This window comes from Drosophila guanche, unplaced genomic scaffold (assembly GCF_900245975.1).
Source record: "Drosophila guanche unplaced genomic scaffold, DGUA_6, whole genome shotgun sequence".
Classification (NCBI taxonomy): Eukaryota; Metazoa; Arthropoda; class Insecta; order Diptera; family Drosophilidae; genus Drosophila; species Drosophila guanche.
The window spans coordinates 45,677-58,909 of NW_022995781.1; the positions used below are offsets into that span (position 1 = coordinate 45,677).

Here is a 13,233-nt window from a genome sequence, read left to right on the forward strand (position 1 = left end):
TGAGGGGACTTTTGTTTCGCTTGATTCCCGAGCCTTGTCCAAGTTGAAAAATTCTGCAAAATAGCAACAGCCAGTTTAGGGCGTACCTCAAGTTGACGGCTCGACTCGAGACGCACAAGCGAATAGTGCAAAAGAGAACGCCCGAGAATCGCAAGAACAATAAAAAGGTGCCTCTCTTTCTCTGCTCTTTCTATGTACAAAGCAATTAGCGAAATAGTTAACTTTTAGGCTGCCAATTGGTGGATTAAAAATGATGCAAGTGTAATTGATTGTGGGTTTAACCTTTTTTCTTTGAGTTGCTTAGCGTTTATTTCACTTTTTCTTTCGACAATCAGTGTATAGAACGGGCTTTACGGTTCCTATTTCTTAGGGCCCTCTTTGTCATCGTTCGTCTCATCGCCGAGTTCGATGCAACGTTGGACACCGAAACCAGCCGCTTTTGGCTCCTCGGTCAATGAAGTGGGCTTGCCCTTAGGCTCGCTAGCAAAGCGACCATTGCGTGGACCGGATGGCGAAATCTTGTCTGCTTTTAGGTCCCGCAGTATTTCCTGCATATCTTTGGCGGTCAGATCCTCCTGCAACAAACGGTTGCATATTAGCTGTATATTTATGCCTGTACCCCACTCACATAGTAATCATCGTTGACCGCCACCATGGGCGCATTGACACATGCACCCAGGCACTCCACCTCGGAGATGGTGAACTTCTTGTCCTTGCTGATTTCCCCGATTCCGATGCCCAGCTGCTGCTTGCATGTCTCGAGTATCTCGTCGGAGCCTCGCAGCCAGCAGGGCGTTGTGGTGCACACCTGAATGTGGTACTTGCCGGTGGGCTTGCGCAAGAACATTGTGTAGAAGGTGGCCACCTCGTAGACGCGCATGTTCGGCAGGCCTAGGATCGCAGCCACCTTGTGCATGGCCGACAATGGCAGCCAGCCGTACTGGCGCTGGGCTAAGTCCAGCAGCGGGATCATAGCGCCGCGCTTGTGACCCTCCGGATAGATGCTCATGATCGCCTCCACGCGCTTCTTGTTCTCCGCCGTGAACTCGAACGGTATGTTGGGATTATCCTCGGGTGTGTCGCGGTGCACGAAAAGATTGTCGCTGCACTGGACACCGCTGGTGGCAATGGCGCGCATGCCGCCGCGCTGCAAAACGTTCGGATGGGACAGAATGTCAAATGTTATTGTTTTTCTAGTGTAACTTATATAACCCACGGAGGCGACTGGCTTTCCGTGTTTCATTGGCAAGTGGTGGGGCGGCCGCCCTGCGCTGCTGGGCTACTTACCACGGCGGCCAGCGTCTTCGAGGCACAACTCGTCAGCATTTTGGTGTTTCCCAGGCGGAACAACTCTACGAAGCAAGTGAAAATTTGCTGTTATATGAAATATAGTCGGTTTTCAACAAGCACCGCTGACAGCTGTTCCAGCGCACGCTTTACAGCACTGCTCAGCGCGGCCAAAGTTTTCGATATGTGCTAAGAGCAAATTGCCATCCAAGAGAAAGCACTGAAAACGGGTTTGTCCTGTAGTTCATGTAACTTTAACTATTGTTTTAATACAAATATAATAAATATAATATAATATAATAAAAACCACATCGAAAGTGCCAGCAACGCGTTTTCCAGTTCAAAAGAGGAGTCGATTATACTCTGCCTATCGATAAAATTCAATCTTAACCGAAACGACGCAACCGAAACGAAGCAGAAAACATGGATAGATTGCCAGCAGTAATGGAACACCTGGGCAATATGTGCGCCAGCTATCCCAAGATAGGCCAGTCTATGAAGGAGTTCGAAGAGGCACTGCAGAATAACAAAACACTGAAGAGCAGTGTTAACCGTACGCAATATATGCAAACACAAACACTACACGCAAGAACACCCACACACATTTAGTTCACCCATACAGGATTACAGTTACAGATTGAGGATCAGGAGGTGGATGCGAAACTGGTGGGAAAGGCGGCTCAATCCATGGATGACTGCAGGGCCGAGACAGAATTGGCGGCCAGAATAGCAACTGCCTGCTATAGCAGTATCCTGGCCATTGAAAATCACATGAGTGACGCCCAAGTCCAAGACGTTCTGCGATTAACTGTACACCTCAAGCAGGGGGAGATCATGGCGGAGATCCAGGGCGTGGAGAAACGTTGCGGCACTGTTAACGAGAGCAATGCTACATTAGAGAGTCGCAGCATTGGTAAAATTCGAGTTGGATATGTGCCACAAATATAACTCTCAACTTGGAATTTGTATTTTGGACATTTCAGTGCAGGAGTTCCGTCAGCTGAGGCGCACCATGAATGAGGCCGCCGACGAGCTGTTGCGTAATGAAAGGGAGGTGCAGGCCATGCTCCAGCAGTGGAGCAGCAAGATCAAATCCTCGACAGCCTATCGCAACAAGAAGATCGTCTATGTGCTCAAGCTGAGGAAGGAGATACACCAGCTTCGAGATGAGGTCGGTTTGTCGTCACCCCCCACCTGCAAATTTCTAAATCAAATGAAATTCCATTCGATCCCCAGCTAGTGAAACCACTCCTGCAGCCTGTTGAGAAGTGGGCAAAACCCGCAGACCCCTGTCCATCTGCGTGTTCCTCTGTAATGGCAGCGGCCAGCAACTTGATGCTGCAGTCGGCCACGACATTTGTAACCGACTTTCTCAACGGCCCCAAAGCGTCGCAAATGGAATGTAGTGGGGGGGCGCAACCGTTGCGCTCCATACTGGTGCAAGGCGAGCGCAAGCGCGCTGCAAGTCCCACCAAGCTGGTGCACTTCGCAGCGTCGCCGGTTTGTTCCAGCTCAAGCTACGATAACGTTTACGGAGCATTGGGCGCGACTTTCACCCAGGCAATTGATGACTCCCTAAAGGAATTTAATGACTTGAACGTGGCCACGCCACCAAAAAAGGGAAAAGTTACCAAAGTGGAGATACTACCAGCTATGGACATAAGCGCATTCCAGCCCCATGCCAGTGGCAATGCAAACTTGAAGGATTTCTCCAACTTATTTCCCAGCTTGGAGAGCCAAGAGCAGCAGGATATCATGGAAATTGATAACGAAGCGGCGAGAACTTCCACTAAGCAGCACCAGCCAGAAATGGTTTCGGTCGAGCAAGAAGAGCTGCTGTTTGTGCGTCCCACGACGGCGTTGAGCCATCAGCAGGATTCTATTGGTATGATGGCTACCACGAGTGCCACCTCGTTTCAATTTTCGGAAACGAGCTACGATCCCATTGACGATTTCATGATCAACTTCAGCGACGATAACAACGAGGATGATACACAAAACGGATATAATCTATAGAGCCATTACATAATATGACTATAGGAAGAAGCTTCCCACATTTAAAAATTTGTTAAATATTTCTATCCGTTAGTCCTACGTGAAAATCATATCTATTAAAAAGTAAAACATCCAACAAAATTTGTAAAAAAAATACCCTTTCAGTCACAATTAAAACGTTCATGTTGCGATTTTTACCCGAAATACATCTTGAATGGGCGATTTTTGTAAGTCCCGCCAATTATTTAAGTCGTGGTTCAGCACCAAGAGAATGTGAAACATCGATAGAAACTCCCACACGTATGTATTCTTTTAGTGGGGTATACGGTATATGTTAAAAATGACTAGGTATATTTCGGTATATTTTTGTGGGTTGTGAGCTAAATTTTATTGCGGGCACACTGGCTCTGGCGTAAATAAAACCACGAGTTCGAACCACAAACACTTTCGTGCGACCATCACATTTCGCGGTAGCAAATAAATAACAAAAACAAAGAACCACAAACAATTAATGGCTCGAGCACGAAAAATTCCAGTGCGCAAGCATCACGGCATTCGTGATCCTCTTAAACAGCAGGAGCAGAGGGAAAAGAAGTGAGTCCCTGCCAATCCCAATCAAACAAATGGCACTGAAATGTGGTTTCTGTTTGCGCCCGCCTACAGGTTGTCCAAAGTGACGAACAATCCGCCATCGAAGACCGATGAGCAGCATGTCTCCTTTAAATTCAAGCAGTTCCAACAGCTGTCAGACGGTGCCAGGGCCGGCAAGAAGCTGAGGCTATGCGAAATCGGCAAGGAGGACAAGCCCAAGTCCTCCGGGAAAGCTTTGGATATACAGAGGGCATCGAAAAACACGCGCAACATCAAGCAGTTCGCCAACGAGACGGACACGGACTATCTGCGCCGCGTGAACCGCATTACCAGTGCCTCGGTGCGTGAGGCCCAATACGAGGCCAAGTATGGAGTTAATGTGATACGCAACCCCAAGACGGGTGAAATAACAGTCCAGAAACGCCCCAAGAACGAAATCGACGAGCTGCTCAAGCAGAAGCAGAAGGAGCAACGTAACGCAGGGAGAAGGGTGCGCAAGAAGACGAACCAGAAGCCCACCATGGACGCAAAGACCAGCAAGGAGCTAATCAAACGCGCCTTCAAGGAGGCGAAGGAGGAGAAGTCGCCGGACGATGAAAATTCACCAATTGTCGAGTACAAACGCGATACGTTCGCCTTCGGTGATATTGTGCACGCGCCGCCAGCGTTAAAGACACGTCCACGCAAGGCGAACAAGGACGATACCACCGCCCGGCCTGGACGCAAGTCGAATCTGCTGCTCAAATCCTTGCTGGACTCGAGCCAGCAGCCATACGACACTGCTGACGCTCACAGCCCCATATCAGCAAAACCCGTCGCCACGCCCACGCCCAAAAAGTCTCCCAAAATATCCCTAAAGATGCAAATGAAGGGCAAGCGCAAGGATCTGCCCATCGGCATGCGGTCCATGCTGGAGACTGAGCGGGAAAAGATGGTCTTGCTGTATCGCAAGTTGAAAGAGCAAAAGGCTGAGAAAAGTACATAATATGAATTAATGGTTAAAATTTTCAGACTCCTTTAGATTTAAGCAAATGAGAAATGTTATATGCATATTTTTTGATTTTTTGATAAAGCTTAGTACTCAGATCGAAAAAAAGGGGCCGGTAAAAAAATCAGGGATGATATTCGTATGGAACTGATAAGAAATTGTTGTGAGCACAAGCACTAACCAAATAGTATAGTAGACTATTAGCCTCCTATAAGCGAAACGTCACCGCTAAATGTGCGTCTCGAAGTCCCAGGCCTCTGCCAAAGTCCCAGCTACAAGTATTAGTGCGTGTAAAACAAGCAGCTAGAAGCCCCAGCTACATGTGTATTAATGCGTGTAGGGCATACTATTTGGCTGATCGACAAAAAAACAGGCCAAAATAATATAGAAAGTCAGACGATAGTATTTGAGTGCTATTCATAGTATTTGTGAGATATTCGTTGGTGTGTTGCTAGCAGCTCGAAAAACAAAGATCTGTTTTAATTTCCGAGAGGGTACCTTGCAAACAGAGAGAATAGTTATAAAGCAAATGGAGGCAACAATGCCACTGAAGTTGAAAGAGAAATGACCACCGTGCTTCTAAACTAGCTTAAGGCCATCAAACGGCAAAAAGGAAAACAATTATTATAGATTAATGAGATTATATTGAATTTATTTGCATTTTTAATTTGTTAAACTTATTTGAACGCTAGTATCTTCATGTTGCCAAGACACATGCAAATTCTCTGTCATATTTTCAAACTGCGGAATATGCAGGGTATCGTTTTATGGGTTTTCATAAATGTACACAAATTTATATGAGCTATAATACTCAAATGCATATACAAAGACCGTTCTGGTTTCTTTCCTGCAGATATGGGTTTAATCAAAGTTGGCCAAAGTTGTATTTCGCTGATTGTCCTCCTCCTCCGATCATGCAAGAGCCGCCAATCCCACTAAAAGCAATCTCCTGATAGGATACATTTATCATTCATTGTTTTATTAACCTTTTATTCAATTTTCACACAATTTCAAAAAGGTAAACAAAACAACACAGCTGCCTGAGAAGTGTAACCGTACGGAATGCGGTTTTCATCTCAGGTCACACACTGCTGCTAGCAAAACATATTGCACATTTTGCTAGCAAGTTTTTTTTTCGATCTGAGTACTAGGCTTAATACAAGATTATAATTTGATAACGAAAGTTTGCATGTTATTTGAAATGAGGCAGCTGTTGCGAATGTTGGGCTAACTTTGTTTTTTTTTATCGATATTTCGACGGTATATTTGAAAAATTGCAATGATTACTATATTTATAGTATATTTTTGGGGGTCATATGGTATATTTTATCGATAGTCTGCGCTCACTATGGAAAAAACGAAAAAAAAAAAATGTAATTAGCATTTTCGTCATTGCCCGCGCTAGAAACGTCAGACCGTTAGAAAGTAAATGAATAGTACAAATTGTGAACAGTGTGGTATTTCGGCCTAGTTAAAAGAAATAGGGGCATTATATTCGTTCGTCTCCTCGATTTTTTTTCTGTTTTTATTGATTAAATTGTGACGGGAACACACACACACACGCATCGTCGTTGACAAAGGCAGAGAGGAACGTGAAAGAAAACAACAATTGTGCTGGCGCGCGATATACACAAAAAAACCCTCACACAGATCCGCAAAAACACGCAATCACACATACACTTAAGTAATTATATACATATGTGCATATTTATGTACGTGAGTTTGATACTGCTAACAATAAAAGCCGTTGCTAATTTTTGCTTAGACGCTAAATGCTAAATGACTCAAATATAATACAAAAAAGAGAAGAAAAACCAGCCAGTAACCAGAGAACAGCACAGCACACACCCTGCGCAAAGCCTCCGCCCCTCCCTTACAAGCATTCAAACACAAAAATAATACAGATAATCTTAACGTGTGCCGCGTCATGGCTTGTCGGATGGTGGAGAACATCAGTGGAAACGGCGACGGCAGTGGCAAATCTTCACTCAACGGTGGTAAGTGGTAGCGGGCAGGTAGCACCCATTCGCTTATCGGCTGTGGGCAGTGGGTGGTCTACTGAGCCCACTGAACTAAAGTGGTGTACACGCAACTAATGCCCGCCCTCTTTATTTTTCTTTATTTCCAGCCATTACTGATAAGATGGTGACGCTGAATCTAAACAGTTCGGACATAAAAAAAACAACGTCAGAAACTACCACCATGCGCAGTAATGGCAAGCATAAACCACCGAGGGAGGACCCACCACAACTCCAGCAGCATCAGGAGCAGCAGCAATTGCAACAGCAACAACAGCCGACATCGCAAAAACAGGCCATGTCTGCGGATGAGCGAAAGGCCACCAAGAAATCTCTAGTCATTGTTGCTGCAATATTTGTTACAAGTGTGGCGACCATGTGCTATGTCTATGCAATATTTCCCGAATTGAATGAGTGAGTGAAAGATACACATATCTACACATACATATGCAATGTGTGTATAAGCCCTGATCTGTTGCTGATGTGTCCCAAGAGCATTCGTGCTCCTGCAATGCGTGTGTGTGTTTGTGTACATATGTATGTACATCTGTACATATGCATGTGTTTGTATGAGTCTCGCTTGATTTGGGAGAAGGTTTATTGTACAGACAAACGCATATAGAATGATTGCCAAGTCACGCCTCCTCGAATATGGCCTGTTTACACCTTTTTTTTAAATTTCAATACTCTCTATTTTCTGTTCTCCGCAGGTCTGAGAAGCAACATTTAAAAATACCGCGTGATATACAAGATGCTAAAATGCTGGCCAAAGTCCTCGATCGCTACAAGGATATGTATTACTTTGAAGTGATGTTCGGCGTAGTAGTCGCCTATGTATTGTATCCTTTTTGCAAAAAACACACAAACATCTCAGGAAAGCTTTCGTTAGAGATCTTCTGCATCGGACTATACACTAATCGGGCACACGCTTCCGATTAGATAAGAATGCTGCTGTCAGCTATAACCTTGACCTGATTACTCAAAATAGTCGTCGTGGTAGTGATTCAGCTGATGCCCCCCAAAAACAGAATGACCGCCGGCCGAAGACATTTCACGGTCAACCCGTACATTTGGTTTGGTCACCTTGATTATGCACGATCGGTTAGACCGGTCGACCGGCGACGGGGGGCACCACGCATAGTTTGCATATTAATTATGTGTGGGCAGAAGACCTGGAAGCGCTCCGTGATAGCGGACAAGTGCACTGCACGGTCTCGTGTCTGCTCTCTGTCGCTTGTTGGACTTTGGTCATGTGACGCGTTCTGTTGGCTTGCTCGGACAACTGTTTTCACATACCCACACATATATGTAGAAGAATTCCAACGAAATCAGCTGAGCTTGTATTTAATTCAATTGCGTTTGCAACCAGAGCCCAGAGCTAGAGCTATAGCAAACAAATACATACGTAACATACATATGTAGGTTTATTCTGTTGATTGCTGCTTGGCAATTATTCAAAGCAGCAAGCGGGCGAGAGATACATACAAAAATATATGTACATACATATGTACATACAGATGTTGATGTATGGTATGTATGTATGTTTGTTGATTTGTTTTTTTCGCTATCGGGCATGCTCGAGAAGATGTGGTCCGATGGGGGTGCCATTGTCAATTGACAGCGTCTGCCTTGACATCTATTAATAAAAAAGCCACAACACCCGCAGACGCAGGCAGACCTTTAATCTGAAGAGATCCACCACAGAATATAAATTATCTTTATGTCGTGTTGGTCCGAGCTGCGGTATGTGCTGCGTTGGCTCCGGCGGCAGCGATCGGGTTCCCGTGGCCCGCCTTTTGTAGCGGGGGACGGTGGTTGCCTTTGGCAACTAAGTCTTCTACCGAAGATTATGTTGTGAATGTAACTGCCCTCTATTTCGTTGGCCCTTAAGGCTCAACAATATAATTTATTAATACGCTTTTTACGACTCGTGTCGGAGTTGATATGAAATTTATTCGTCCAGTTCTAAACTAAAGCTCACTTCTAAACCTAAACCGAAACTTAGCCTGCGAGCCGGCCGCGCACAAAAGAGATAAGAGCCGCCCGCGCACAAAACAAAATCATGCGATCGCTGGCTCCCAATCAGATAAGAGAGCCGGCCGTGTGTGTAAGAAGACTTTTATCAGATCTTATGATTGGTTGCTCTTAACTCTTTGTTTTCACGTTTAGCCTACAAACATTTGCCATTCCCGGTTCATTATTCCTGTCGATATTGCTTGGCTTCCTTTACAAGTTCCCCATCGCCCTGTTCCTGATCTGTTTTTGTTCGGCGCTGGGGGCCACACTATGCTACACGCTCTCGAATCTGGTGGGACGTCGCCTTATTCGTCACTTCTGGCCAAAGAAGACCAGCGAATGGTCGAAGCACGTTGAGGAGTATCGGGACAGTCTCTTCAACTACATGCTTTTCCTGCGCATGACACCCATTTTGCCCAATTGGTTTATCAACCTGGCCTCGCCCGTTATCGGGGTGCCGCTGCACACCTTCGCCCTGGGCACGTTCTGTGGCGTGGCGCCGCCATCGGTGATCGCTATACAGGCAGGCAAGACACTACAGAAGATGACCAGTTCGAGTGAGGCCTTCTCTTGGACCTCGATGGGGATACTCACAGTGTGTGCCTGCGCCTCGCTCCTGCCTGGACTATTGAAGAACAAGTTCAAGAAGAAGGAAACGTAAATGCTTGAGCCGGGACTAAGGAGTGGATGGATATACATACATATATATCGATAGAACAGAACTGAGCGTCTGGGACTGGAACACACGACTGCACTGCACGAATATGCAACACGCAAGGATCCAACGATGCTGGTGTTGGAGTCTCCCCAAAATGCCATTTCCAAAAAAACAAACAAACAAAAATCATAAACTGTATTTATACACGCCGTATATTTTGTAATTAAAAGAGCGAGGTCTCTATTTTTTAAACCATCGGGTATCCACTATGCTTAAGTCTACTACAAATATCTGTGTTTATTTTATGATAATTATTATTATTGAATATTCTTATTACTTTTTTTTCAACATACATATTACTACCTAACACACACTTTTGCCTCATATCTTTCCATTAATTGTTTTTAAAGTTAGTGAATTTTTGTTTAGTGCTAATGCAGTATTTACCCTAGAAAGCTTCTCATATAAGTAAATCAATTAGCGAATATCCATTGAATGTACGTCACACATATGTATGTATGTGCGCAAGTAAATGTTCTAAAACCGAAAACCCATTTGAAGCTCATTTGTAATCTTTGCCTTGTCATATATAGATGAGAGAGGTGGCCTCCAAAAAAATTCAAATTTGGAATTCAAAATATCACGCAGAACTTGTGCTGTGTAATGCGAAAAACCAACAAACTTCAACCATCGCAGCAAAATCTGTTTATACATATGTACTTATGAACATAAGTAAAAAGCATGTAGAAGTACCTTTTGGAGATGGAGCTCATCCAACAGATGGCGCTACCTGGGAGACGAACGTGTACAGTTCATGTAAAATTCATGTAGACCGAAAAAGTTTAGATTTTGCAATGGAAATTGTGGTGGTTGCTTGATGTGCTAGATTTGCACTCAACGGTCCACAGTCCTGCTATGAGAGCCCTCTGCTGTGTAATCTACTGGATGACAATCGCTTGCAAACGTTTTCGATACGGTATTTTCTCCCTTCCAAGATAATGAAAATAACGCATCGGTATGACGGTAAGGGTTGAATTTGCATTCTTCTTAATACATTCTTTTGGCCTGAAAACTTTTTCCCTGCGTGAATCTCTCTCTTCCAAAAGAATGCATAAAGAACAATTCGGAGTGTTCCCCGTACGATCGGAATGCGGTCCGGGTTCGTGCGACCGACCATGGGTGATACAAGAAGAAAAAACCTGCTTTAATTGCGCTTTTAAAGCCGTGCACAGCACATGTGTCTTGTAATTGTCATATTTGAAACATTTTTGAATAAGTGTAATTAAAATTATGAATCTTTTGATTTACCACGTAAGTATTAGCAGATTATTTTGGCAGTTCGATTGCATCTAAAGCAGGGCTCGGCACACATACAGAGCGATTCGTTCTTGCGTTTGTGTGTGAAGACCGCACGCAAAACGGTACCCCGAATACATTTGTATTGGTACCAGATCCTGGATTTTTTGACAAAGTTAGTTCACATCTTGACCGCTAGATGGCGCCAAAAAAGCAGTAAGGATATATAATATGAGCTTATTAATATCAAAACACTACACAGAAAAATTTTGTTTCGTTTTCAATTCATTAAGTTTGGCCACAAGTGGTCAATTTCCCCAAAGTGTAATGGTCTCAGTTATATTAATAATAGTGTTATCTCTTAATCGTTGGTGAGTATCAAGTTAAGGCTTACTAACTTACTAAGCGCATTGCTTGTGCAGTGTACTTTCGTAACGCGTGGTATAAAGTGAAGTTTTCGTAATGGGCCGTAATTCCCATTTCTTTCGTTTATAGTGGGTGGGGATTTTTATACCCGGTACTCAAAGAGTAAATAGGGTATATTGTATTTGTGGGGAATAACGGTTGTATGTAACGCACAGAAGGAAGCGTTTCCGACCCCATAAAGTATATATATTCTTGATCAGCATCAATAGCCGAGTCGATAGAGCCATGTCTGTCTGTCCGTTTGTCCGTCTTGTTTGTCGGCTCGTTCTCAGAGACTATAAGAGCTAGAGCCCCCAAATTTTGCATCCAGTCTGCTATATACTCACATTGAAACAAGTGTATTTAAAAAATGAGCCACGCCCCCTTCCGCCCCCGCAAAAGAGCGAAAACCTCCCAAATCTACAGTTTTGAAGATAAAGAAAAACTAAAAACGCCATTCCATAGGAAATGGCCATATCTATCAGATCACCAAATTGGGATCCGATCGGATCATTATTATAGCCACAATGGAGAAATTAATTTCCTGTGGCTAAACACACCCTGTCCAGCAGCTTTTGTTGCTCTTTTTACATTCTCTCATTCACACTCTGCTTCTGCTTCACTCGGCCCCTGCCTCTGCCCTCCCCCTGGCGTTGACTCTTCCGACTTTTTACCAAGACTCGCTTTTTAACGTTAGATGGCGCCACTTTCGAAAAATTTGCTGTGAAACCTATCGGTCCAAGAATGTACCAATTTTATTGCTGTTTTAAATATCTCATAAATAGGAAAATATTAACTGATCCAATTTGTATGATGCATTTTATTTAGTAGGCTCTACTACGTGTTCTGTAATGTGAACGATATCTAGTGGTTGGCGATGTCTTCTACATCTAGATGTAGTCAAGTGCTGGGTATAAAAGTTGTGACGCGTAAGAAGCGTCTCACACGTCCCTTCTCGTTGGGATATGGTCTTGTGGGTTTTTTTTGCAAAGTAATGCACCGCCTGGTACTGCAACGTATTATGAAAGCTCTAAACAAAATAGTGAGATCCTTAAAATTCGTCCTTGAAGGAACTGCGATGTATCACGTGAAAGTTATTTTCTCAAGGATCAGGAATATACATACATACATTCATGATAACAAACCACTCAGTTCAAAGGATAATCAATTTAAATTTTATTTTTAACTTTTAAAATAAAAGTTACGGAATAGCTCTTATTTTCAACTTTTATAATAAAAATCAACTCTTATTTTATATGTATTATAAAAATCATAATTAATTCTTATTTTTGATTTTATAAGTATAAATTAAAAATAACTCTTAATTCTGATTTTTATTGAAAAAATTAAAAATAAGTGTTATTCGTAACTTTTATATAAAAAAGTTTAATATAATTCTTAGACTGAAATTTTACTTTAAAAGTTATAACACAAACACAAAACCATTGGAACACAAACACAAGACGACTTAGTCGTGTTTGATGTAATGCCCACAACTGATATTCTTTACAATAAAAATAATGTTCATCCAAAAAAGGAACTCTCAATAGATGATGAATCACATGATTTACCTAATAAAAATAATAAAGTAAAGGACACTTCATTTTTAGAAACTCTATTTTTAGACACTCAAGTAACAAAAAGACAAGCAATATCTAAAGTAAAGCTTACCGATAAGCAGCAAAAACTAAGAGCAAAACTTAAGAGGGATAAAAGTGATCCAAAACCATTACAAGACTTGAAATACGTAAGCGGACGGGAAAAGTTGAGTAGATCTGTTAGAAACAGAGAACCTTTGCAAATTGGAAAAAAACAAAATTAATTGGGTTTCCTAAAATTAATAAACGGAGAAGAACATAAAAAAAAGTTACAATTCAAAAATATTGAATATTATCCTATTGAAAAATGGTCACCAACGGAAATTTCAATATTAATTACTGATTCCAAAGGATATAAACTATAATTCGAATCTTCAACAG

General features: G+C 42.9%; 4 protein-coding genes across 5 annotated transcripts; 3 read left to right on the top strand and 1 right to left on the bottom strand.

Moving 5' to 3' along the window:
* Positions 1-269: 269 nt before the first annotated feature.
* On the bottom strand, positions 270-1,447 carry LOC117591440 (probable NADH dehydrogenase [ubiquinone] flavoprotein 2, mitochondrial). The gene is made up of 3 exons (XM_034284707.1): positions 1,288-1,447; positions 629-1,147; positions 270-575 (listed from the first exon to the last, which is right to left on the bottom strand). Exons 1-3 carry the CDS (start codon positions 1,324-1,326, stop codon positions 360-362), a joined length of 774 nt encoding a protein of 257 aa, XP_034140598.1. The 5' UTR covers positions 1,327-1,447; the 3' UTR covers positions 270-359.
* Positions 1,448-1,704: 257 nt separating this feature from the next.
* On the top strand, positions 1,705-3,303 carry LOC117591448. Its single transcript, XM_034284715.1, has 4 exons — positions 1,705-1,840; positions 1,910-2,200; positions 2,271-2,458; positions 2,524-3,303. Exons 1-4 carry the CDS (start codon positions 1,711-1,713, stop codon positions 3,301-3,303), a joined length of 1,389 nt encoding a protein of 462 aa, XP_034140606.1. The 5' UTR covers positions 1,705-1,710.
* Positions 3,304-3,690: 387 nt separating this feature from the next.
* Positions 3,691-4,936, top strand: LOC117591446. Of its 2 annotated transcripts, none has more exons than XM_034284713.1 (3): positions 3,691-3,725; positions 3,787-3,876; positions 3,946-4,936. In XM_034284713.1, the coding sequence occupies exons 2-3, from the start codon at positions 3,794-3,796 to the stop codon at positions 4,856-4,858; spliced, it is 996 nt and encodes a 331-aa protein (XP_034140604.1). In that variant the 5' UTR covers positions 3,691-3,725; positions 3,787-3,793; the 3' UTR covers positions 4,859-4,936. The 2 variants fall into 2 exon arrangements, with proteins under 2 accessions (XP_034140604.1, XP_034140603.1); XM_034284712.1 differs by having other exon boundaries at positions 3,694-3,715; positions 3,777-3,876; positions 3,946-4,935.
* Positions 4,937-6,246: 1,310 nt separating this feature from the next.
* Positions 6,247-9,808, top strand: LOC117591445 (transmembrane protein 41 homolog). Its single transcript, XM_034284710.1, has 4 exons — positions 6,247-6,858; positions 6,990-7,293; positions 7,590-7,718; positions 9,049-9,808. Exons 1-4 carry the CDS (start codon positions 6,789-6,791, stop codon positions 9,554-9,556), a joined length of 1,011 nt encoding a protein of 336 aa, XP_034140601.1. The 5' UTR covers positions 6,247-6,788; the 3' UTR covers positions 9,557-9,808.
* The last annotated feature ends 3,425 nt before the right edge of the window (positions 9,809-13,233 follow it).

Bases quoted from the DNA above. Each gene is read 5' to 3' on its own strand.
- LOC117591446 (XM_034284713.1), top strand. From the start codon at position 3,794: ATGGCTCGAGCACGAAAAATTCCAGTGCGCAAGCATCACGGCATTCGT. The intron at 3,877-3,945 runs GTGAGTCCCTGC...GCCCGCCTACAG, and splicing joins CAGGAGCAGAGGGAAAAGAA to GTTGTCCAAAGTGACGAACA.
- LOC117591448 (XM_034284715.1), top strand. From the start codon at position 1,711: ATGGATAGATTGCCAGCAGTAATGGAACACCTGGGCAATATGTGCGCC. The intron at 2,201-2,270 runs GTAAAATTCGAG...TGGACATTTCAG, and splicing joins ATTAGAGAGTCGCAGCATTG to TGCAGGAGTTCCGTCAGCTG. The intron at 2,459-2,523 runs GTCGGTTTGTCG...TTCGATCCCCAG, and splicing joins TACACCAGCTTCGAGATGAG to CTAGTGAAACCACTCCTGCA.
- LOC117591445 (XM_034284710.1), top strand. From the start codon at position 6,789: ATGGCTTGTCGGATGGTGGAGAACATCAGTGGAAACGGCGACGGCAGT. The intron at 6,859-6,989 runs GTAAGTGGTAGC...CTTTATTTCCAG, and splicing joins CAAATCTTCACTCAACGGTG to CCATTACTGATAAGATGGTG. The intron at 7,294-7,589 runs GTGAGTGAAAGA...TGTTCTCCGCAG, and splicing joins ATATTTCCCGAATTGAATGA to GTCTGAGAAGCAACATTTAA.
- LOC117591440 (XM_034284707.1), bottom strand. From the start codon at position 1,326: ATGCTGACGAGTTGTGCCTCGAAGACGCTGGCCGCCGTG. The intron at 1,148-1,287 runs GTAAGTAGCCCA...AACGTTTTGCAG, and splicing joins CGAAGACGCTGGCCGCCGTG to CGCGGCGGCATGCGCGCCAT. The intron at 576-628 runs GTGAGTGGGGTA...CGTTTGTTGCAG, and splicing joins CGGTCAACGATGATTACTAT to GAGGATCTGACCGCCAAAGA.